The sequence below is a fragment of the Eleutherodactylus coqui genome, chromosome 3 (genome assembly GCF_035609145.1).
Source record: "Eleutherodactylus coqui strain aEleCoq1 chromosome 3, aEleCoq1.hap1, whole genome shotgun sequence".
Taxonomy (NCBI): Eukaryota; Metazoa; Chordata; class Amphibia; order Anura; family Eleutherodactylidae; genus Eleutherodactylus; species Eleutherodactylus coqui.
The window spans coordinates 264,987,595-265,012,758 of NC_089839.1; the positions used below are offsets into that span (position 1 = coordinate 264,987,595).

At 42.3% G+C, this 25,164-nt stretch overlaps 1 protein-coding gene across 1 annotated transcript in view; it reads left to right on the forward strand.

The window, feature by feature from the left end:
* Positions 1 to 25,164, forward strand: part of DPYD (dihydropyrimidine dehydrogenase) — a 1,260,313-nt gene that overhangs the window by 476,417 nt on the left and 758,732 nt on the right. The window contains exon 8 of the mRNA XM_066597377.1: positions 10,315 to 10,402. Within this exon, the coding sequence (XP_066453474.1) occupies positions 10,315 to 10,402 (88 nt within the window). The remainder of the gene's footprint in view (positions 1 to 10,314; positions 10,403 to 25,164) is intronic.

The following is a 25,164-nucleotide window of genomic DNA, read 5'->3' on the forward strand; positions in this document are numbered from 1 at the left end:
CAGCTGTAACAGCTGTAGCAGAGAAGAACGATGTTTGCCCATTGAATTCAATGGAACCGGCAATACAGCCGACTCCACTGAATGCAATGGGCTGCCGGCGATCGCAGGATGAATGGTCGGAAAGGGGTTAAATATATAACCCCTTTCCTGCAATTCATCCAGAAATGTGTTACACTAAAAATATATACCGGCGTATAAGGCGACCGGGCGTATAAGACGACCCCCCAACTGTCACCTTATACGCCGGTAATACAGTGGAGCAAAGAATAAAAAGCATTACTTACGTTTTTAGATGATCTGCGGCGCTCCTGCAGGCTGTCACTCCCTCCTGGTCCACGGCAGACAAGCTTTCTCCACGAAAGACTTTAAATCCCTGCCTCCAGAAGCACATGTGCCTTCAGCCAATCACAGCCAATGACAATGATGTCATTGAATGGCTGTGATTGGCTGTGTTTCTGGAGGCGGGGATTTCAAGGCTTGAAATCCCCGCCTCCAGAAACACAGCCAATCACAGCCATTCAATGACATCATTGTCATTGGCTGTGATTGGCTGAAGGCACATGTGCTTCTGGAGGCAGGGATTTAAAGTCTTTCGTGGAGAAAGCTTGTCTGCCGTGGACCAGGAGGGAGTGACAGCCTGCAGGAGCGCCGCAGATCATCTAAAAACGTAAGTAATGCTTTTTATTCTTTGCTCCACTGTATTGCCGGCGTATAAGGTGACAGTTGGGGGGTCGTCTTATACGCCCGGTCGCCTTATACGCCGGTATATATTTTTAGTGTAACACATTTCTGGATGAATTGCAGGAAAGGGGTTATATATTTAACCCCTTTCCGACCATTCATCCTGCGATCGCCGGCAGCCCATTGCATTCAGTGGAGTCGGCTGTATTGCCGGTTCCATTGAATTCAATGGGCAAACATCGTTCTTCTCTGCTACAGCTGTTACAGCTGTGCCAGAGGAGGACGATCTTTATGCTGACAGTGGGGGGGGGGGGGCACTCTTGCCGCTATTGTGGCTTAATAGTGGGACCTGTGAACTTGAGATGCAGCCCACCATGTAGCCCCTCGCCTGCCCTATCCGTCACTGTGTCATTCCCATCACTTTCCTGAATTGCCCAGATTTTCACACATGAAAACCTTAGCGAGCATCGGCGAAATACAAAAATGTTCCGGTCGCCCATTGACTTCAATGGGGTTCGTTGTTCGAAACGAACCCTCGAGCATCACGGGAAGTTCGTTACGAATAACGAACACCCGAACATTTTGGTGTTCGCTCATCTCTAGTCATCAATAACACATTGGCAGGGATCTGCTGCTTGGGATCCCCTGCCTATAAGCTAATACGAAGCTGCTACGGATGGCTAGAACTGTCAAAATACTGTCCATAACACAGTGGCCCAGTTTCGTATTGCAGTGTTCTTTCATCATTTTCATGGGAGATGACGGTAATATCAAACTGGGTCAGTGCACTATGAACAGTGTTTTACTAGTTCTGGCAGCAGCTTCTCATCAGCTGGGGTCTTAAGTGGCAGATATGCTATTGGAGAGCTATCCTGAGGACAGGTCACAAACAGTTTTGACTCTGGAAAACCCCTTTTAACATAATGAAATAGCATGACATATTGGTAAATTCATACTTGCCAACACTTCCAATCTCGTGGGTCTGCCCTATGTGGGGATTAAAAGGTACAAAGTTTCAGCTAATTTACATTAAAAGGAACATTTCTGAGGCACTCATGGGGAGTTCTCATATCGTGGTGTGCCGATCCTGCCCTGTCATTTGGCACTAAACCTCAATGTGTAAATTTGCTTTTATGGGGCCTGATTGGTTAATGAGGAGGTTGTTTATCCACCCAGCCAATTAGCCCTTTTATGTAGTATATAATTTCCAGTACCTCCTTTCAGAGGGGGGTGGTTATTCTTGTCCTGATGGAGTTCTGGTCCTATCAGTATCTACGACCTTTTGGGTGCAGTCCTTGTCTTAGATAAGTCCCTGTTGTTTACTACTTATCTGGTTTGGTACATCTGCTACTTGAAACTGATGATATTATTGATTTTTATATCTGTCAATATTTATCCCTTTACCATCTAGAGACAGTCAAGTAGCCCCAGGTTCTGGACGTGGGGTTACCCTCATTAGAGTGATTGCTCCACTTTCAGGCAGGGTCTTCCCATATTGGCATGATAAGTAGATTTCCCTTTTCTCCTTTTCGAGTTATGTTATAAATTGCTTTATAACCCGAGTTATTTCTTGTATGTATATCCATCCTGTTGGACAACTATTGCATTTGATTCGGACAAGGTATTTTGGCGTGCAATTCAGACACAACATCTCGCCTGTAACGGATTGGCACGTAAAGTGTTGGGAATTGTGTAGTATACAGTTTATACTAACTATGTACTATGATTTGTCCATGGTAGTAAATTTACATTTTTGTAGGTGATGGCTGCATCGGAGCTCTAATAGAGTTCTATGTAGAAATGTCTCCAAGTAGATTATACTTCTCACGCAAATGAGCGATTAGAGTAGGATTTCATAAAGCTGCTCAAAATGAAGCTTCACTTTAGAATATTTTACTGTAATAGTAATAATATTTTAAAAGTGAATGCCATATAAAGAATAAAACGGGTCTTCAAACCACTTCCACCCAATTGTGACATACATTATTCTGCTGCTGTTTCATCTAATAGACCTTTAGACGTAACCATCTGCATTTTACCTGAACTTAATGGCATGCAAATATTTTCACTGGAAATGTATGCAGCCTTTTATATTACAAATCAAAGCATTGATCCAATGCCATCTCACTTGTTGAGTATTATGCACAAAGTAAACTTACAGGATTGTGCTCTTTTATTTTCTCAAAAATAGAAAAATTGCATATGGAATGCTTTTAGTAGCCTACTAGCATATTGCAATGCAGGCATACCGTAATGAGATGTTTGCTTTTTGCAGTAAATTTCCACATATTTCCATTATTGTGCCATGACCCCAGCTCCCCGCGCTCTCCAGGATTTCACCGCTGCACAAACATTTGACGTAACTACTGAAGATAGACAATAACAAGAGGAAAATTGTAGATATAGTTTACAAAAATGCACAAAACCCAAAATGTTCTTATCCAAAGCAAATCATGCCGGAGTACATTACCGGGATAATGCTACATTTCTCTCTCTATTTTTTTTTTTATTTCTAGCTTTGAAAACTTACTGAAGGATAACTTATACAATGCACGGTGAATAATGAATGTAGTTTAAGGACTCCGTGCACAGAATCTGTAAAGGACCGTGTTAGTAAGGTTGTAATCCAGCCTAATCTAAGGCAATTTAAATTAATGAATGTAAATATATGGTTGCTAAAGGTAATAGTTGTCCGAGCTTCAAATGGATAAGTAAAATGTGAATATGAATTTTCCTACTTTTGACCAAATTTTTGTGACACCTTTTTTGCTACATCGTGATTAAAGTCTATAAGAAAGTTCTATAGTTTTCAATAAGGCACTAAATGCAAAGTCAGCCTGAAGACTACGCAAAAGTGTATTGAAAAAATTAAATTAAATGGCATTAGCGCTATATTTACCATACTATACATGTGAGGCTCTTAGTGCACATTTTGAGCAACTTGTAGGAGCCCTCCTGCCACAACAAGGCAACGTCACTCAGATGGGTTCCTACTAGAGATGAGCGAGCGTGTTCGTTCGAGCATTAGCATACTTGAAAGTACTCGTTAGTCGAGCGAGCACCACATGGTGCTCGGGTGCCCAAGAAAATTCCACCCTCCCCACATGTTTATTTTTTGCTAAAGTGTATGCAAAATAGTATTTTCAGCTCGAGGCTCCCATTGACTTCAATGGGGTTCGTTACTCAAAACGAGCTCTCGAGCATTGAAAAAATGCTGGCAGTCCAAAATGGAACATTCAATCTCTTTTTATCCAAATGGAACATTTGGCTAACAAATCATCCTTCAAATAACTAGTATACAAATCCCTCCACATACCACCCTTCCAAGTGTTTCCATTTCTAAACCCCCCACCCCCCTCCTTTCCCTAATAGACCCTTTTACCATAAAGTAAAAGCCTCCAAGAGGTACACATAACTTTCTGGTTTATAGTTGATATCTAGTACTCCAATGATGAACTACATCAACCTGGCAACTACTTTCTTATATTTTGTAATACTATTCAGAAACGCATTGCATGTTTAAAATATCAATGCCACAGTAATTGTATTCTTTTTTTTGTTTGTTTGTTTGTTTATTATAAAACTCAATAAAAATTATTGAAAGGAGATCTGGTTTAATTTGCAATAGTTAGAAATACTACAAAATGGAGGCAGTCACCACCCCCAACAAAACCAGGAAAGTTAGACATGTAGGAAAGTTTAACCCAATGCTGATCACTTTCCTCAGCAGACTATATATCTTAATGTTGCAAAAGCCATTGAAAAGGCAAGAAAAAGTTCTGTGCACGGTTTATTTAATGTATCACGTGTCAAGTTAAACGTTGCTCCATCCGTACCCTCAATTTACACCACATTTTTCAGTGTATGTCCATAGATTTTTATAGCCAAACATATGCCATATGTTTGGCTAGTGTCACAATCCAACAGCTATTCTACCATTGCTCTGCACCTGAGCAATAAAGTCCTTTCAGTTCCTATGTCTCCAAAGGTGTGTGTGTTCTTGTTTCATTTGGTTTTCACCTAGTTTGTGTTATTGACCAGGTTTTCTTTCTGCTGCTTATCCTGATCTCTATTTTTCTATACACTCGTGACCAGAATTTGCCTGCCTTGAGCCATGCACCATCTGGCTACAAATTCTGCCCACTGCCTTGCCACTATGACTTGGTGACTTCAGCCTATATATGCACCAGTTGTTGCTAATGAAGAATACTCTGGGGGTAGAAACCCATGAATTCTCCATAGAGAAATCCATACCCTCCTGTAGGGGTTGAGGGTGAAGAACATGCATTCTTTTAGACTCCTTCCCCTGGTTTAGCCCTAAGCCAAATGCATTAACAACCCACTGTGTTCATATTGTTGGATAGGTTACAGCTGGTCTATGTTAGGAACCTACAAGCCAAACCATATTGAAAAGCTTCATCACTAGAGATGAGCGAGCATACTCATCCGAGCTTGATGCTCGTTCGAGTATTAGGGTGCTCGAGATGCTCGTTACTCGAGATGAACACCACGCAGTGCTCGTCTTGATTAAACGAGCACTGACCATTGAATTCAATGGAGCCGGCAATACAGCCGGCTCCATTGAAAGCAATGGGCTGCCGGCTAGCGCGGGATGAATTTTCGGGAAGGGCTTAAAAATATAAGCCCTTACCTGAAAATCATCCTAAAATGTGTAAAAAAAAAAATATATACTCACCTTGTCCCGGCAGAACGATGTTAGCCCATTGAATTCAATGGAGCCGGCAATACAGCCGGCTCCATTGAAAGCAATGGGCTGCCGGCGATCGCACAATGAATTTTCGGGAAGGGCTTAAATATATAAGCCCTTCCCTGCAATTCATCCAGAAATGTGTAAAAATAAAAAATATATATATACTCACCTGGTCCCGGCAGACGGAGTTCTGCTGCGGCCAGCTGGCAGTTCTCCTGCACTGCTCTCTGTAGTATTCAGCAGCCGGGGATTTAAAATCCCCGCCTGCTGAATGAGCTGCCTCTGATTGGTCACAGCCTGACCAATCAAAGGCAGATCTCACACCCCCCCCACACCCATTCATGAATTCATGAATGGGTGAGTGAATGCTGCCTCTGATTGGCTCAGCGCAGCTCTCAGCTGAATGACAGCAGTTCCGCACCACAGTGCAGGGGACAGCAGGAGAAGATGCAGCTGTGCCCCGGCAGCTGAAGGGAGGTGAGTATCTATTTTTTTTGTTTTTTAAATTACTTTTAGTTCATTTCCAGGGAATGGCTTATATGTAAAGCCCTTCCCTGAAAAAGAATTCAGGTGTGCCAGTGGACCATTGTCTTCAATGGAGTCGCCGGCAGCAGCAGCCGCTCCATTGAAGAGAATGCCTGCATTTTTATTCTTTTTTACACTAAAATCTTTCTTTTTCAGGTAGGGGCTTATATTTTTAATCCCTTCCCGAAAATTCATCCCGCACTCGCTGGCAGCCCATTGCTTTCAATGGAGCCGGCTGTATTGCCGGCTCCATTGAATTCAATGGGCTAACATCGTTCTTCTCTGCCACAGCTGTTACAGCTGTGGCAGAGGAGAATGATCATTATGCTGACAGTGGGGAGGGGGGTGTCTCACTCTTGTCACTATTGTGGCTTAATAGTGAGACCTCGGAGCCCGAAATCCAGCCCTGCATGTTGCTCCTCGCCTGCCCTATCCATTTCTGTGTTTTTTACATGACTTTGGTGATTCGCTAAGATTTTCACAAATGAAAACCTTAGCGGAGCACCAGTCATATACAAAAATGCTCGAGTCGCCCATTGACTTCAATGGGGTTCGTTACTCGAAACGAACTCTCGAGCATCACTGAAAGTTCGACTCGAGTAACGAGCACTCGAGCATTTTGGTGCTCGCTCATCTCTATTCATCAGCTATGCATAGTTGACTACAACTGTAGTCAAAAATACTTTGTGTTTTAATTCCTCACTATTTTCAAGATCTTTGCCTCCTGTCTGAGAATTGAAACATTCTTGATTACATCCAAAAAACCTTAAACCATGCATGCTCGTGTAGGTGGACAGTTCATTATAAAGGAAAGCTCTGATAAAGTGTACTCAATGAGTCATGCATCTATGTCAAGTCCCTTACACACCATGGTTTTTGGTTAGAGCTGAAGAATATGTTTGCACAGGAAAAAAGTACTAAAAGGTATACTTCAATATGCCTACAGGTTTCTAGTCCTATGTTAAAGAGTGTTCTTTAGTCAAACAGTTGACAGGTAAATCACAGTCTAAAATCACATGGGCTGCTGCACTACTCAAAAGAGCAAAAACAAGTACTTGCTAGAGTATGTGCATTTTAGATTGTAGAAAGCCAATGGCAGATGAATTGAGCAGCATTATGTAGTAAGTCAGTGAGGATAATGTTCATATAGACCATTACAGTGTTAAAAACTCCTCAAACAACTACACCACAGTGAAATATCAGGGGATGGTAGAAGGGCTGCTCTTTGCTCCCTGGTGTGATGGTGAAGTGTAGTGTGTACCCCAATAAATGAGAGATGAAGGAGGCAGAAGGTACTAGTCTAATTTATGTTTACCTAGCTTGGAAGCTTGTCAGTTCAAATCCAAGCGATGAAAGGACATAGTAACATAGTATGTAAGGCCGAATAAAGACAATGTCCATCTAGTCCAGCCTGTTATCCTCCTGTGTTGTTGATCCAGAGGAAGGCAAAAAACCCCAAGAGCAGAAGCCAATTAGCCCTTTTGGGGGAAAAATTCCTTCCTGACTCCATAATGGCAATCAGACTAATCCGCAGGATCAGTCAATGTATGATCCAGAGGATGTGGGCTTTAGTCCCCCCTACCTCACTACTCCGTACTGCTTATGTGGGTTTTTGCACCACTACTCCTTGGGGACTACATTAAGAAATGACTGTGAGATACTGTTCCCTAAACCATCTTGACCATTTACACTGCATTCATAATAAACATGGTATGTTAGGCCGAAAAAAGACATATGTTCTTCTAGTTCAGCCTATTACTCCCCAGTTTTGATCAAGAAAAAGCCAAAAAAGAAACCAATGAGGTAGAAACCAATTTCCCCTATTTAAGGGGAAACATTCCTTTCCAACTCTAATCTGGCAAATGAAATAATCCCTGGATTAATAACCCGTCTGAAGTAATTGGTGAATATAACATATAGTATTGTATAGATCAAGAAAGACATCCAGACCCCTCATAAATACTTTTATCAAGTTTGCCATCGCCACGTCCTCAGGCAGAGAGTTCCATAGTCTCACTGCTCTTACAGTAAAGAACCCCTCTAGACATAGAGGATGCCCCCTGGTTACAGTCACAGTCCTTGGTATAGGCCCAATGTCCAATTTTCTCCTGTGCAAGAGATCTGCACCTCTTGCCGCCCATAGGGATGCACTAGCATCCACATGGTAAGTGAAAGCATGCAGATGTGATTTTTTTTTACCGGCGTGCGGATCGCACGGGAAGAAATCGCAGCATGCTCCACTCTCCTGCAAGTCCTGCAGAGAGGACTTCCATTGAAGTCAATGGAAGTCGTCTGATGCGCAGCACACCCGCAGCTGTCACTGTGGCTGTGCCGCGGATTTGCGGGAAAGCAGGAGATTGAAAAACCAAAAAAAGCACTGCGCATGTGCCTGATGCGTCGCCTCACACTCCCAGATGCATCCGCCGTGCAAAGGAAAGAAGTTCCGGCCTGCTTAGGGGAGACCCGCGCTGGATCCAGAGAGGTAAGAAAATGTCTTTTCCTCTCCGTGTCCGCAGGCACACACGGATATCACTGCGGAATTCAGCAGTGGAATCCGTGTATGCAAATGGTCTTGAGGCCTAAATAGATCATGAGAAAGATCTCTGTATTGTGCCGAATATATTTCTAAAAAGCTGGCACTTGGAGGGGACAGCCAATTATGAACCAGGAACCTCTTGATTTGCCGTAGAATGCTCTTCTACTGAGCTATGCCTCCTTTGCTCCTCTCTTCCAAACTTTCTAGGTATTACAAGAACCTTTATATTTTTTGCTCATCCCATTTGCCCAATGCTGATTGGCTGGAGCTGAGAAAAGCGGAGTCACTGGTGTTTTTCTATCCCACTCTGTACTGTACTTCTGATCAAGCGACCTTCAAGGCAAAATATCAATACAATACACTACACAAATAAAGGCAACTTCACAGTCATTACTGTCATTACGTAGTGACAGTTCTGGGTCACTACAATTACTGTACATGTAATTGCATACATGTCTTTTTTCTTGATGAGGGGGCACTAAAATATCTTCTTTAATATTAATTGCATAATATGATGTGAAAGAACATATTCAATACTTTGGATTTTGGCCTCTAAACGTCAAATACAATGTTTCCATTTTCTAGCAGCAATGAAAGATGTTCAAAATTGATATATTAAAAATGTGCACAATCCCTTTAAGACTGATCATGCTTCATGACCATAAGTAGACATCTCTTCAAATCTCCCTGGTATTAGCAGTGGTTATCTGGCTTGTCAATGATTTCTTTGGTAGCATACATCCATTTTCTTGATAGTTGTTCTCTTTGTGCCATAATTATTTCTAGCACCAGAGGCTTAAAGGGGTTGTCCCGCGAAACAAAGTGGGGGTATACACTTCTGTATGGCCATATTAATGCACTTTGTAATGTACATTGTGCATTAATTATGAGCCATACAGAAGTTATTCACTTACCTGTTCCGTTGCTGGCGTCCTCGTCTCCATGGTGCCGTCTAATTTTCAGCGTCTAATTGCCCGATTAGACGCGCAGTCCGGTCTTCTCCCTTCTGAATGGGGCCGCTCGTGCCAGAGAGCTGCTCCTCGTAGCTCCGCTCCGTCACGTGTGCCGAATCCAGCCAATCAGGAGGCTGGAATCGGCAATGGACCGCACAGAAGACCTGCGGTCCACCGAGGTTGAAGATCCCGGCGGCCATCTTCGCAAGGTAAGTAAGAAGTCACCGGAGCGCGGGGATTCGGGTAAGTACTATCCATTTGTTTTTTTTTAAACCCCTGCATCGGGTTTGTCTCGCGCCGAACGGGGGGGCTATTGAAAAAAAAAAAAAACCCGTTTCGGCGCGGGACAAGCCCTTTAACTTGACTATAACAGGGCCCCCAACCATAATGCTTTATCCATAGTACTGGGCTCCCTATATGGAGAAAAGAGGCCTCATGGGCCGCAAAGGCTCCTGGGCCTGGGTACAGCCGCATCCCCGGCATCCCCTATAGTCACGCCCCTGCCTAGCACCATCTTTATATCTGGTAAACAGCTCCAATCAGTGGGTAAATGAAGACCAGGTTACAGTCTTATATATTGCATAATTTTACCTAAAATATCCTTTTTTACTGTATATAAGAAACATTTGGAACAATTTTATTTCTATGTCTTAAAATGTGGTTAGCGATATTGGATGTCTGTTCCCTGCATGCACTGTGCATTGTTTGAAATAGAAAAAGAACCTTCTTTCTAATCACATTTTAATGAGCAGTTTGCAAATCATATTATGTATCCTCTTTGTCTTATCTATCCTGTCTTATTCTCCTCCAGGCTTTCAAAGTTTTTACTCTGTTTCCAAACACTCTTCTCCCTTATTAGGTTACATTACATTAGTTTTCTTAATTGGCAATGTATTTTCTTTTATAAGGTAATTGAGGGCAAGGGCCTGGGAATGCATGGAATGAATATAAGATCTCTGAAGGAAGAGGGATTTGCAGCAATATTCATTGGGATTGGTAAGTTTTCCTTATCACTGTTTGCTTCCATTTCAGAATATGTTTGTTTATAATGATCTGCATAATTTTCCTTCAGATATGAATATATAAAAGGCTAGTTTCTACAATTCCTTTAGGCTGCTTTCACTCGTGTATTAGAGCTCAGTGCAGGCTTTGGTCTCTGTGCTCCATTTTTGGAGAGGAGTTTTTTTCCCTATTAATTTCTATAGGGTTTCAAAAAGTCGGAAAGCAAACAGGAAGGCCTCTGTTTGCTTCGAATCTATCAGTTTGTCTTTTTTTGTACAGAATAGTAATGTATTGTTACGATAGAAAGTATTGATACAGACTGCAATATGTTTCCATTAAAAAAACGGACACCCGATGGAATGGGAGGAAATGAGCGCCTTTCCGATTGGTATCCGTTTTTTTTTTAATCCCATAATATGGATCCATATGTTTCAGTTTCTCTCCTGCAAAAATGGAGCAGAGAGATGGAAACCCTGAACTGAGCCCAAACGCTGGTCTGAAAGCAGCCTTACACGGTTGGCTTGGACATTGCGCAATACAACAACTGATCCAATAAATAAATATTGCAACTAAGATGTATTATAGCACAGATGTATTAGACGTGGTAATAAAAGGCTTTTCCTCATCATACATGGAGATGTTCAAAGATATGAAGACACATTTTAAGATGCTGAAAACTAAAATCTCCACCCTTAACAACCATAACTGAAGCAGGAGGCATAACCTAAAGCCCCTGAGCCTCACCTTGGCGACATCCGAAATACATGTACATCAAATGTGTAATGTGTGCGAGGTTAGTATGGAGAAAGCTTGGCATCTGAGTCCTCTCTATGCACGATCAGTGTTAGCGGTCTTTGACAGCTGACACCCGGCTGCAATAACTGTGATCAAAGTTCACTCTGATTATAGCTGTTAGGTTTTTAAATGCCGAATGCTCCACCTCTCCCCATGATGCCATTGCAGGGGGCCATTTGTGTGTCATAGTTGCCAGGGAAGGCCTGCAGGTCTGCCATTAATGCGTGTGAAAATCATGAGTACGAGTACATAAATGCGGGGTGATTAGTTTTTTTTTAAGCAAAAACACATCGGGCTCGCAACCAGAATCACAATTTTACAACCACCATATCGGTCCAGTTTTCTCGGACCAATAACGCTCTCGCCTGTGTGAATGCTTCCTTAAACTGAGGCCATCAGTTGGAAAGTTAGCTTTCTTGTTCCCACTGGCAGTCATGGCATGCGTCCTTCTCTTCACTCTGGCATCTGCCCAGCTTCGGCATCTGCCCATGTTCTTAAAGGCCTAGTGCACAACTTCGTTAAAGGGGATTTCTAGTTATACTAAGTTGCTGTCAAATGAATGAAAATCAAATGTCATTAAAGTTCGCAATGCGGTACTGCTTTGGATTTTGTGTCCGTAGCTCTATAAACCATCAAATTCTCCCGACACCTCAGAAGTTTTCCCAGGTTGTGCTTCCTGTGTGCTTTCTCACTAAAAGCTGCCCTGCTATTGGTCACCAATCCGGTCCTGAGCTTTATACCCAAAAATGAGCAGTGCATAAACATGATGCAAAGACCTTTTATATCTGGAGTTTTATAAAATGTCCGTCACAGCGAGACACCTTTAAGCTTTCCCTGCCAATCATGAGAAGTCCAAGGTTATATCAGTCACCCTCCCCTTAAGGACGGAGCTTTAGTTTGTGGTCTTGCGGTCCTGCTTAAGGTGCTATCTATTGTGCTCGGATTCTCTGGTTCCTGATTTTGGCTATTCCTAACTACAATGCATTTTCTTCTCCTGACCTTGGCTCGTCATATCGACTTTGTTTCTATCTGTTGTCTGCCCCGACCTTTGACTTGTTTTCTGCTGAACCTATTCTGAGTGTTCTGTACTCGTTCTGAGGTTGTGCTGCCTGCCTCAACCCATATTGATCTGACTACTCACATGCTCCGGTACCCCCGCCTTGGTCTATAGTAGCATTAGCTGCCACATTATTGGGATCAGTCCTGGAGTAACGACCTGGAGACGCCGCAGCAAGGTCCGCATCGTGACTAGTGGGATTAATGGATGAAGGCCAGTGTTCCTCAAGTGTTTCCTCTGCATCTGACCATAAGCCAAACCAGTGTGTGGAACAGCAGGTCCACATTTGCTGATTCAAACAGCTCATATACTTGAGGAACATAGATTCTTTTTGTGTGGAATAAAAACAAGGTAGTGACATTTTTGCCTTCTTCTCCTTGTGCGGAAAATTTACTATATCCTTTTGTTTCTGCTCAAATGAAACTTATAACAGTATGTGACAGTTTGCATAATTTGCAATTCCAGTCTTTTCTACGCGGCCATATTAATTCTAGCCAAACTCTTGACGAAGACCAGTTGCACACTAGTAGATTTTGAAGCCATGTACTGTTCATGTAATTCCATAGACAGCACATGGCTTCATTGTAGCCTATGAGGCTATACACATGAACATTTTTTCACACGGACCGATTGTTCACGTGAAAAACTCATGTCATGTCCTATTTCTGTCCATTTCATGGACAAGGAATACGATGTGCCGATGCATGTGAATGTGTCCATGTGCATCAGACAGCACACAGACTCTGGTGTAATTTGCAGTTACAGCTAGTCTGCACCTAGTCGAAATTGCAGTTGAGAGAATGGGCTAATTAATGTTATGGCTTTCAATTACCGGAGATTAAAATTGGATTATATTTGATGGATTTGTTAGACAAACATGTAGGAAGCGCTGCAGAAAGTTGGAGAAGAAGGAGCTTTTATATTGCTCAGGTTCCCATCATTTTCTGTGTCCACCTCTGTGCTGATCCCCCAGTAGACAGATGCTGTTTTTTGGGCAGAATGTAGCTGTTAAAGTATACCGGGGTTTTCAAAAAAATTTTTTAAAGCAGCCCACGTTTTCATTGGCTGCTGTTTGCACCTAGTTTGGGTTCTATCAATTCAGTTTTCTATGTGGATTGTCCTATTTTTCTGCTGTCCTGCTGTTTGCAATCCATTTGCAGATGAGGACGTATCCTAAACCAGCCATTCTACCAGTATTGTACTGGCCAGGACTTCCTCTTCCACACTTCCCATGCTGCCTTGTATATTCCTTCTGCTATCAGCTGCAAGGCAGCATCTGTATGCATGTCCCTCTGATGCATGTACTATCTAGCAGTGTCCTTATTTCCCTATTAGGGTGACTACCCACTACAGTTTTTTTTCACTGTGAAATTCGCAGCATTTTTTATTTTTTATTTGCAGGGGTCTATGGGACTTGTAATGTTAAAATTGCAATCGCGCAATATCACAATTTACCACAAAATCGCGATTTTGTGCGATCGCAATTTTAACATTACAAGTCCCATAGACCCCTGCAGAAAAAAAAAAAAACGCTGCGAATTTCGCAGTTAAAAAAAATGGTAGTGGGTAGTCAACCTTAGAAGGGAAGCTAAATGCTGAACAACAATCAGTGGATTGCAAACGCGCTAGAAGGGAAACCCCTATTAGCAGGCACTTCAAACTTGATTTTCCATGCTCAAACAAACAAAAATCAATGCAAGTATATTACAGGATTGATGATACACACACAGGCTGTTAGATGAGCATAAGTTGTGTGAAAAGTTAGTGTCCATTTAAATAGGCTGCCCCATTAGGACATCACCCATACCTGCAGTATGCCCTTAAAGGGGTTGTCCCGCGGCAGCAAGTGGGGTTATACACTTCTGTATGGCCATATTAATGCACTTTGTAATGTACATCGTGCATTAATTATGAGCCATACAGAAGTTATTCACTTACCTGCTCCGTTGCTGGCGTCCCCGTCTCCATGGTGCCGTCTAATTTTAGCGTCTAATCGCCCGATTAGACGCGCTTGCGCAGAAGGGTCTTCTCCCTTCTGGTCGGTCTGGGCACGAGCGGCGTTCTGGCTCCGCCCCCTTCTACGCGTCATCGCATAGATCCGCCCCGTCACGTGTGCCGATTCCAGCCAATCAGGAGGCTGGAATCAACAATGGACCGCACAAAGCCCACGGTGCACCATGGGAGAAGATCCGCGGTGCATCGTGGGTGAAGATCCCGGAGGCCATCTTGCAGGAAAAGAAGAAAGAAGTTGCAGAGCGGGGATTCGGGTAAGTAACATTTTTTTTTAATTTTAACACATCCCTTGGGTTTGTCCTGTGCCGAACGGGGGGCCTATGCAAAAAAAAAACAAAAAAAACGTTTCGACGTGGGACAACCCCTTTAAGGCACCTGGATTTCACACTTGGCTTGAAATCCACTCTATGTACCAGAATGGGGAATGGCTCCTTCTCCCTCAGACCCAGTACCTTCATGTGTTACATGAATGCCCATTCATATGAAGAGCTGCCATGTAACTCTACATTTCCCTTGTTCCTGCAGGAGAAAAATGTGGTTTACTTTGGCTTCCCTCGTTGATAGCATCTGATCACCAGGGATTAGAGAAACCAGTCCCAGAGTGATGAGATGATTGGCTCACCAGGTTCCTTTTGAAATAAGGAGTTTTCTTCATGATACAGTCCCTAAAACAAATTTGTAGGACCATAATAAGAGTTTGATATTCCCCACAAACAGTGTTGCACTTCATGCAACAATTCATGGAGAACAAAAATATGAATAACAAAACCAAAATATGGGGGAATGGGAAATCTGAACCTAATCTACTAAAATGAGGAAACCCTACCTAAAAGTGGAGTACTCACCCTAATGAGGACAACCCCACGTCATGAACCTAAGGTGACCCTGACTCTCCTAAATTGGAAAGCAGAGATGATGTTTGCTGCAAGATATGGCATAGGTTAAAACAAGAATGCAATAACTAGATGGAATGCAACAATAGTCAACACCCCAGAAAATACAAATCATACAAACAAACTTATCAGACAATGAAACAAGACAAGAGACGCCGATGTGACCAGAAACATCAACAGACTAGAAATATAACTGACGTCCTCCAAGAGGAGGAGCCAGAATAAATGTGTACAGACAAATGTTGATTGGCTGGCTGCAACACAGATCTACCAGCCAACCAATTCACCCACACACCTGCAGATAAGTGCTTCTGACGACAGCGAGAATGCATTGGCGCTAGGAAATATGCTACTAGGGAATTCCACAAATATCAGTTCAGTAGTATAGGCTGATGACTAGAATTGCTCACTTTCACATCTTGAACAGTATAATATATAAGGTGTTACAGTGCGATAGTCATATCAGGACAATGGCAGTAGGGTGACATCATGGAGCTTACCCTGGCCCATGTGACCCATAGGCCAGGGTTGGCTCCATGATGTCATCCTGCTTCCATTTTCCCGATATGGCTATCGCACTGTAACACCTTGATTATAATACTGTTCAAGATGTGGAAAGGAACAATTTCAGTCATCAGCCTATACTACTGAACTGATATTGTGGAATTCCCTAGTAGCATATTTCCTTGCTGGAGCTTTGTGTTTGTGAAGATGGAACCTTTTTCTGTAATCTAATGAAAGCCTTGCATTTTAGCTTCTTGTCTGCTGTGTAACAATTTCTCTGATAAATGATCGCATTACATATGTTCTCTACATCCTTTATACCTAGTGATGCAATAAACATTTGCAATGCAAGAAAATGTTCCGTTCCATAAGTGTAGCCATATGCTGTAGGTTTGAATTATCTAAATTTACAACATGCCAAGAGAAAAAGCATTTGTCAAGTGTCCGACTTCTTTCCCTCGTGCATAGGCTTGCTCCTGTCAGTTTACTCAATGAACTGAGATGATTGAGAGATATATGGTTCCTGTAATGGTGTTCAAGAGTAAACACTGGTTTCTAGATCTTTAAGCTATTTACCTGAGTTGATCTGTATTCATTCAAACACTTGTGAATGCAGTGCATAAGACATATTAATTCATCACGCTAGAAAACTGCATGTACCGTCCTGGCTCATCGCATCGCAATATCACATAAGTAAAAAGAGGAAACTGCTTTCAATGCACGTCTTTGCAGCATGCATCAAATCAAGCTTTGCAGTGCGAAGTGTTTGCGTGTTTTGTGTTCCACATCTCAAATCATAAAAAACAAATTCAAGTGGTTTCCCGTGAATTTATATGGTATTAAAGTGCCAACAGGATGGTATAGCAGGCATTTATCTGCGTAATATGTACATTATGGGCAGTATCCGTAAATGACTCCTGCACAGCTGATGTGTTTGGCTACATTTTATTTTATGTTTAGGAAACATTCCATGGTTATTGCTATTCTGTTACCATTTTCATTCCACATAATGAAGGATTGTATTTCTAAAAAGCTTATGTTGAGGATGAATGGTTAGAATACATTCACTGAGAACAGAATCAGGGGAGGGGATGAATTGTGCTTATTATTGCCTTTATACCATGAGTAATTTTCTGCAAATTATTACTATGCTAATAATATACACAAGCCACTTTTCACTGGAGTTTACAACAGGGACATTAAAATCTGGTGATCAGAAAGACCAACAGATCATACTCTGGAGAGGATTACAGCAACCCTCCGAGCCTGGACAAACAAAGCTGGTCTGACCCACTTCAGACTACTTGATGCACACTGTACATTGGCATGCATTATTAGTATAAGACACTACACCTACTTTGACCAGTGCTGTCCATGTGAACAGCACTGGCCAGTAGGAAAAGGACGTAGTGTCTAAGGTATTAGTGTACCATGTCTCCCCCAGAACTACAGGTGGAGACATGGGTTGGTGGTCCTGGGTTGCCGGGGACGCCCAGGTGATGCCCAAAAGCATCCCTACCACAGCACTGGAGTCCCTCGCAGTCACTGATGGCCCCACTGTCAGCCTCCTTACTGCCCGTGTACGGGGTGCCGGAAGCTGGATCCTCTACTGGCAGCTGTCATCTGTGACAGCTGCGGTAGGGAATTCTTTTCCCCCCGTGGGAATGAAGAATTCCTTTGCCGCATCTGTCACATCTGTGACAGGTGCAGTAGGGAATTCTTTATTTCCCTCGGGATGAAGAAAACATCTGCTGTATGTGGCAGATGTGTTCTTCATCCCCGTGGGGGACACAGCAGCGGCAGACATGTAAATAAATATATATATATATATATATATATATATATATATATATATATATATATATATATAGGTTGGCACTAAAAATATAGACATATCTTTTTAGCACTTCATACCACCGCTATACTGTAGAATCTGCATATTTTGTTTGCTGCGTGCGCTGTGTGCTAATGACCTGTAAACCATCAGATTAGCATTTGACTGGACTAGTCCTGGCTTTTTACCCTCATTCCTCCAAGCCTCATCCCTTGCATATTGATTTACACTGGACGATCACTGTTTTGCGTGATCACGGCTTTCAGACATTGGGTGGCAAAGGTGGCAAACATCCTCTATACTCAATGCAACCCATGCCCACTGCAGCAGCTTTGTCAATTGTTGCACATTTGAAGAAGTTCTTGTGCCCCGTCAAAGCATATCACAAATATGTTCAATGGGGTTAGAGGCTGTGAGTTTGGGGGCCAAGGTACTGTGGAGAATTCATTGTCATTTTCCTCAAACCACTGCCTAGTGATCCGAGCTTGATGACATTAAGAGTTGCCCTATTTAAATATGGCATTATGGTTGGGGAAGACTTCCGGAAGGTATGGGTGCAGATGGTCAGCTAACAGGTCCCTATAGCATTCACCATTGAAAGATTGTGGAATGATGACCAACATACGTAGGCCATGCAAGGAAAATGCTCCCCAGTCCATGAGATTCCCACCAGTGGCCTGTTGAACCTCAACAGTGTATCCATGGGAAACCGCTTCATGCTGTTTATGCTAGATGTGGACCAGATTCTCCATATCATTCAGCAGGAAATTTCACTTGTCACTCCAGATGACCTTCTACCATGTTTCCAAGGTCTATTGACATCTTTTCAGAGCAGCACCGGTCCTCTGGAATGCACTACCAAAGGCTATCCGGGCAATCCAGGATTCACAAAACTTCAGGTGTGCTCTAAAAATGCACCTCTTCAGGGAGGCATACCATAACCCCTAAACCAAACCCCTCTGTACTCCGCCTGATAACACGCTCCCTGACCTATTGACTGCAATCCCTGCTAGCCATCATCAACTGCCCCTGCAGTCATACCGATTCTGCCATCACATGGCTAAATGTCTGACCACTGTGTATAGCATTATTCAATCTCTACCTCGCCATACCGTACACATCTCCAGCCCCTTTACCTTCCGTATCACCCCATTACTTGTAGTATGTAAGCTCGTTGAAGCAGGACCCTCACCCCTAATATTTGTTTACACTGATCTTTGTAGTGCCGACTTAGGGTTAGATTTGGTTTCTGTGTCTAAATTGTCTTGTAATATTTTAGTGTTTTAACTAATCTGATATGATTGTAGCTACAAAGCCGGATCATATATTTTATATCTGAGATTAAAATAAAAAGCATTTTGCACATACTGTAAATGAAAAAAAATCCAGATTAGATTCACCAGTTACTTTTCAGTTTTGAATTAATTTGCAACAGTGACATGAAGTAAGATATCTTGTAAGACATCCCAGTGCCATAATCAAATCTTGCTTTTTCAACACCTTTTTTTATTGAGGATTTTTCTTGCAATTACAGCCCGATCGATAACATGCAAGGCTACAGGTCAAGATGCTGTATAGAATGAAAGAACCATAGTGAAACCTAAATGGATGGATTCAATAGACAGTTGAGTTCACATATGTGCTTTATACTTCCTTTCATTTACTGATATTGAAAACAAAGGGATAACACAAGAATACATAATAATAGAAGAGCTGTTTAACAATGGGGTAAGAGGGGAGAAAAACAGTGTTAAAGGGAACCTGTCATGTTCCCACAGCACCGGAAACCAAGTTATGGTGCTGTTAGGTGACTTGACAGGGAGCCGGGTGATGTGTTTTTTATACTAACTCGTTTCCACAATCCAGTGCCGTTAAACATCTGTGGGAAAAGCTCCTCATGTATATATTAAATGGAGACTGTAATGAATGTCTAAAATGCCATCTTGTAAAAGAACAACGTATAGAGTACCCTGACGGATATCTTCCAACATTGGAACTGTACAGCCTTAAATCATAATGTCTTCAGAGGTCAGATAGTGGATTGGAAAGGGTTAAGTGCGGCTGTTGTCCTTCTGCCCAAACAGGTGCTTTGCTTGCTTGGCATCTTATATCTAAAACACAAACTCTGTTTGTGTCGTATACAAATCCCCAGTTCTGGTCCGATTTCAGTAAAATTTGGCATTTTTTGTTGCCAATAGCAACCAATCATAGCTCAGCTTTCATTTGTTATTCTGCTGAGGTAAAATGTAAGCTGCACCGTCATTGGTTAATATATAGGTAAAATGGAAGCTGGGCTGTGATTGGTTGCTATGAGCAACAGTTTTCAATCATTAGTGCTGAGATAAAATGAAAGCTGCTCTGTGATTGGTTGCTATGGGCACCAAAAACAGTTTTTTACTGTTTGTTGATTTCCTGTTAGACAGTTTTGATAAATGATGGCCGGTGTTCATACATTTGCCCATATATCCCTGTCTGGGGACATATCATTTTTGCAAACCATTATCCACACGGACATCCAAGGCAGAATTAAGAAGGACAAAATAGGCCAATGATTGGTGGCTTCCAGCAGGGTTAGACTGGGGCTAAAAAGCAGTCCTGAAACACAAAATTTTAATGCTCAGTATGTATCGAGTAGGAATTACTTGCTGGAAATAACCAGGAATACAAAATAGAGTCCGTAGAATCCATTGGTGAAAGCAAATTTGGAGGTTTCTGCATTAAAATTCAAGCAAAGGCAAAAAAAATGCAAATAAGGTTCCCAAGGCAACAACATTTCAGAATTTTTCTTAGCCTATAACTTTCTGTGGGTCGAGATTATACTATTTGCACAATATTATGCCAATCGGTCGTATGGTTTGTGTGTGATGCTTGAACAAACAAACAGACATTGACAAATACGTTAAAGATATATATATAAATCTACAATTGAGGCTCAGTACAAAATTATGGGTGGAAAGTGATGAATTCAGATGTGAGCAGAGTCTTCAACAGATACCATTATAGCCTTGAGAAATGGACGCCATTGTTGGGCATCCATTTAATGTATTTTGTCCCCCATAGGCTATAATGCTGTCTATCTAATAGACAGGTTGTGAACAGCCACAGCAAAGCCCATGATATATCCGTTAACTGGATACCTGTGCCACATGCCATACAGTGTCATTCATCACCCACAGACTATAATGGTATCCGTTTAACAAATATGTTTTCTTATAGGATGTGTCTGGATGAAATCGTGTAGTCTGCTGAGCTCTTTTATCCAGAAATTAAAATATATTTTCAATGAATCAAATGAGTCTTGTGTGTTGCAGAGTGTTAGGGCAGCAGAAATGCAGTCCTAAGTTCCTGCTCACGACATCAAGGTTGCGGGTTCAGGTAGCCGGCTCAAGGCTGACTCAACCTTCTATCCTTCCGAGGTTTGTAAAATGAGTACCCAGCTGCTAGGGGGTAAAAAGATGACTGGGGAAGGCAATGGCAAACCACCCCGCAAAAACAGTCTGCCAAGAAAACATCATGTTGTAGTATTAGCTTACCTCAATGAATATCAGCCTATTGGAGACCAAAAATTACATCCTTTTGGCCATTAGTGGCCTTTGTATTTTTTTGATGTATGCACTGAGGGCTTATGAAAAAGAGTTGAAAGTAAGAGACAACAATAGAAATTTATTAAACACAGTGCAATGAAAAAATGGTGTCTTTGTATATGACATTGCTGATTTCGAGAGGTCAATAACAAATGAGATCTGGAATCTGAATGGTTGTTATAGGCCACTGACGTTGTATCCTGATGAACATTTTTTTCCTGTGCTTGGGATGCTGTTTATGGAATAAGGGTAGTCTGGTCACAAAATTTTCTGAATTATATAAATCTGGTTGCTTCAATAGAGTGTGTTACTAGAGATGGGGTTCTCTGCAGGTTGCCCATATTATTTCTGGGCAATGCGCTGGCCTACCATTAAACAACCTAAACTTCCCCGCGATGGAGCTGAGCCAAAATGGTGCTGATGGTAAAAAGCTTAGCAGCGTTTTAGCTCATGCTGGTATGCACAGCATGGAGAGCAGCGATAACGGCATGTAGAATCATAGAACAGTAGAGTTGGAAGGGACCTCCAGGGTCATCTGGTCCAACCCCCTGCTCAGTGCAGGATTCATGTATCTGCAAGCTTCATTCCTCTCCTTGGCTTCTTCCTTGAGCAGCCCTGCCTAAGCTTCTTCTGAGCCTGACGGTGAGCACCAGCTTATCAACGAATCTTCAACAGCCCCTCCAAACTGCTTAGAAGCTCGTCCACAGGCTAACCCTGCACTCTCTAATGGCCTCTCCGCTCTTGCATGACACTATAGCTGAGCCTGTGTTTAAAAAGGGAAATCTCTTAATATTCAGTCTGGTAACCCCTCTGAAATATCTTCTCACCCTATTACTGAAGCAACTATGAGAGTTCTGCTTGCTGACCTTAAATCTACAATTAACCCTATCCAATCCACTGTCTGACCTCTGAAGACATTATGATTTAAGGCTGTACAGCTCCGATGTTAGAAGACATCCGTCGGGGTTCTCTTACTGTATATTGCCAGCCTCTCTGCTGTTGGAGCCTATCTAACGTGTCACCTCATGCAGTATTGGCTTTAGCCAGCAGATAGCACCGTTGTATAACAGCAGAAAAAGAGTAAGCCCCTAGGAAAACCAGGATACAAATTGGATTGGAAAGGGCTAAGGTTGTGCTCACACGGGACACTTTTCACCGCAATTATATGTGCTTTTTTCATTTTTCTTGCCCAGATGTAGGACTTTGCATTTCTCCTAGTTAAATACCATTCTGTTAGTCACCGCCTACTGTGCAAGCTTTTGTAGATCTTTTTGAATATTCTTCCTCTCTTCCCTAGTGTTAGCTATCCCTCCCAGCTTTGTGTCATCAGCAAATTTGATCAGTTTCCCATCAATTCCCTCCTCCAGATCATTTATAAAAATGTTGAACAATACTGGGCCTAGAACAGAGCTTTGTGGTACCCCACTTGATATATTCTTCCACTTGGATGTGCAGCCATTTATGACCACTCTTTGAGTATGATCACTCAGCCAGTTGTCAATCCACCTAACAGTTGCCTTGTCAATCCCATGTTTGGTCATTTTTTTCAATAAGTATAGTATAAGGTACTTTGTCAAATGCTTTACTAAGGTCAAGATAAACTATATCCACTGCATTTCTATGATCAACCCAGTCGGTGATTCTGTTATAGAAGGAAATTAGATTTGTCTGCCATGACTTATTTGTTACAAATAGAGATGAGCGAGCATACTCGTCTGAGCTTGATGCTTATTCGAGTATTAGGGTGCTCGAGATACTCGTTACTCGAGACGAGCACGCGGTACTCGTCTCGATTAAACGAGCACTGACCATTGAATTCAATGGAGCCGGCAATACAGCCGGCTCCATTGAAAGCAATGGGCTGCCGGCTAGCACCGGATGAATTTTCGGGAAGGGCTTAAAAATATAAGCCCTTACCTGAAAATCATCCTAAAATGTGTAAAAAGTAAAAAAAAAATATATATACTCACCTTGTCCCGGCAGAACGATGTTAGCCCATTGAATTCAATGGAGTCGGCAATACAGCCGGCTCCATTGAAAGCAATGGGCTGCCGCCGATCGCACAATGAATTTTCGGGAAGGGCTTAAATATATAAGCCCTTCCCTGCAATTCATCCAGAAATGTGTAAAAATAAAAAATATATATATACTCACCTGCTCCCGGCAGACGGAGTTCAGCTGCGGCCAGCTGGCAGTTCTCCTGAACTGCTCTCTGTAGTATTCAGCAGCCGGGGATTTAAAATCCCTGCCTGCTGAATGAGCTGCCTCTGATTGGTCACAGCCTGACCAATCAGAGGCAGATCTCCCTCACACCCATTAATAAATTCATGAATGGGTGAGTGAATGCTGCCTCTGATTGGCTCAGCGCAGCTCTCAGCTGAATGACAGCAGTTCAGCACCACAGTGCAGGGGACAGCAGGAGAAGACGCAGCTGTGCCCCGGCAGCTGAAGGGAGGTGAGTATCTATTTTTTTTCTATGTTTTTTAAATCACTTTTAATTCATTTCCAGGGAATGGCTTATATGTAAAGCCCTTCCCTGAAAAAGAATTCAGGTGTGCCAGCGGACCATTGTCTCAATGGAGTCGCCGGCAGCAGCAGCGGCTCCATTGAAGAGAATGCCTGCATTTTTATTCTTTTTTACACTAAAATCTTTCTTTTTTCAGGTAAGGGCTTATCTTTTTAAGCCCTTCCCGAAAATTCATCCCGCGCTCGCCGGCAGCCCATTGCTTTCAATGGGGCTGGCTGTATTGCCGGCTCCATTGAATTCAATGGGCTAACATCGTTCTTCTCTGCCACAGCTGTTACAGCTGTGGCAGAGGAGAACGATCGTTATGCTGACAGTGGGGGGGGGGGGGGTCCTCACTCTTGCCACTATTGTGGCTTAATAGTGAGACCTCGGAGCCCGAAATGAAGCCCTGCATGTTGCTCCTCGCCTGCCCTATCCATTTCTGTGTTTTTTACATGACTTTGGTGATTTGCTAAGATTTTCACAAATGAAAACCTTAGCACCAGTCATATACAAAAATGCTCGAGTCACCCATTGACTTCAATGGGGTTCGTTACTCGAAACGAACTCTCGAGCATCACTGAAAGTTCGACTCGAGTAACGAGCACTCGAGCATTTTGGTGCTCGCTCATCTCTAGTTACAAACCCATGCTGGCTCTGGTTAATTTTTGCATCTCATCTAACCACTGTTTACCACTTAAGGACCAGGGTGTTTTTATCCTAAAGGTCCAGGCACATTTTATGGATTTTACCCATGTAGGGCTTTTACTACCCTATTTTTTCTTTCTTCAGCTACCAAATATATATATTTTTTTTTCAATGACGTTTTTTTTCCGTTAGTTTTATTATGGGTAAAAGGCTAAAAAAAAAAAATGATTTATAGTTTATTTTTTAAATTAATATATTTACGTAAAAATTTTGGTTCGGACATTTTGATATATAATTTGTATAGTCTCAGATAAAATGGTGTAATGGTGACTGTTTTGGTTGGTGACGGCAGTCAGTCATTTTCTGTTTTATGTATATATATATATTTATTTTATTTTGTAATTTTTTTTCTACTTATTTTTGTAGCCATTTTTTCTTTACTCATGGATCTATCCGCAGCTAGTTTTTTTGTGTGGGGAAGCCTTCTCCCCTATCGCCAAGCTTCTATGTGATCATGGAATGCAGTAGGCAAATTAGGCTTTCCTGTTAAACTGATTATTACTAAAGGCCCAATTAGACACAACGATTATCGCTCAAAATTCACTGAAAGGCAATCTTTTGAGTGGTAACTGTGTGTGCATTTACACGGCAAGATGATCGCTCAAAATTTGCTCAAACAACAGTTTGAGTGACAGTTTTGAGCGTTCACTTTGCATAAGTTTTTAAGTAGCTAATTAGCTACTTAAGAGCTTATTAGTGTGTAAATGAAGGCTCCTGCTGTATACAAAAGACAGAGGAAGCGCTGTCTTCTGTATACAGCTGCTGTGTTCTCAGAGCGCTCAGCTAGTATCCCGCTGAGCCCTCTGAGCGGGGTATGCAGGACACAGCTGGAGCTCTGTCTTCTACATACTCCTGCTGTGTT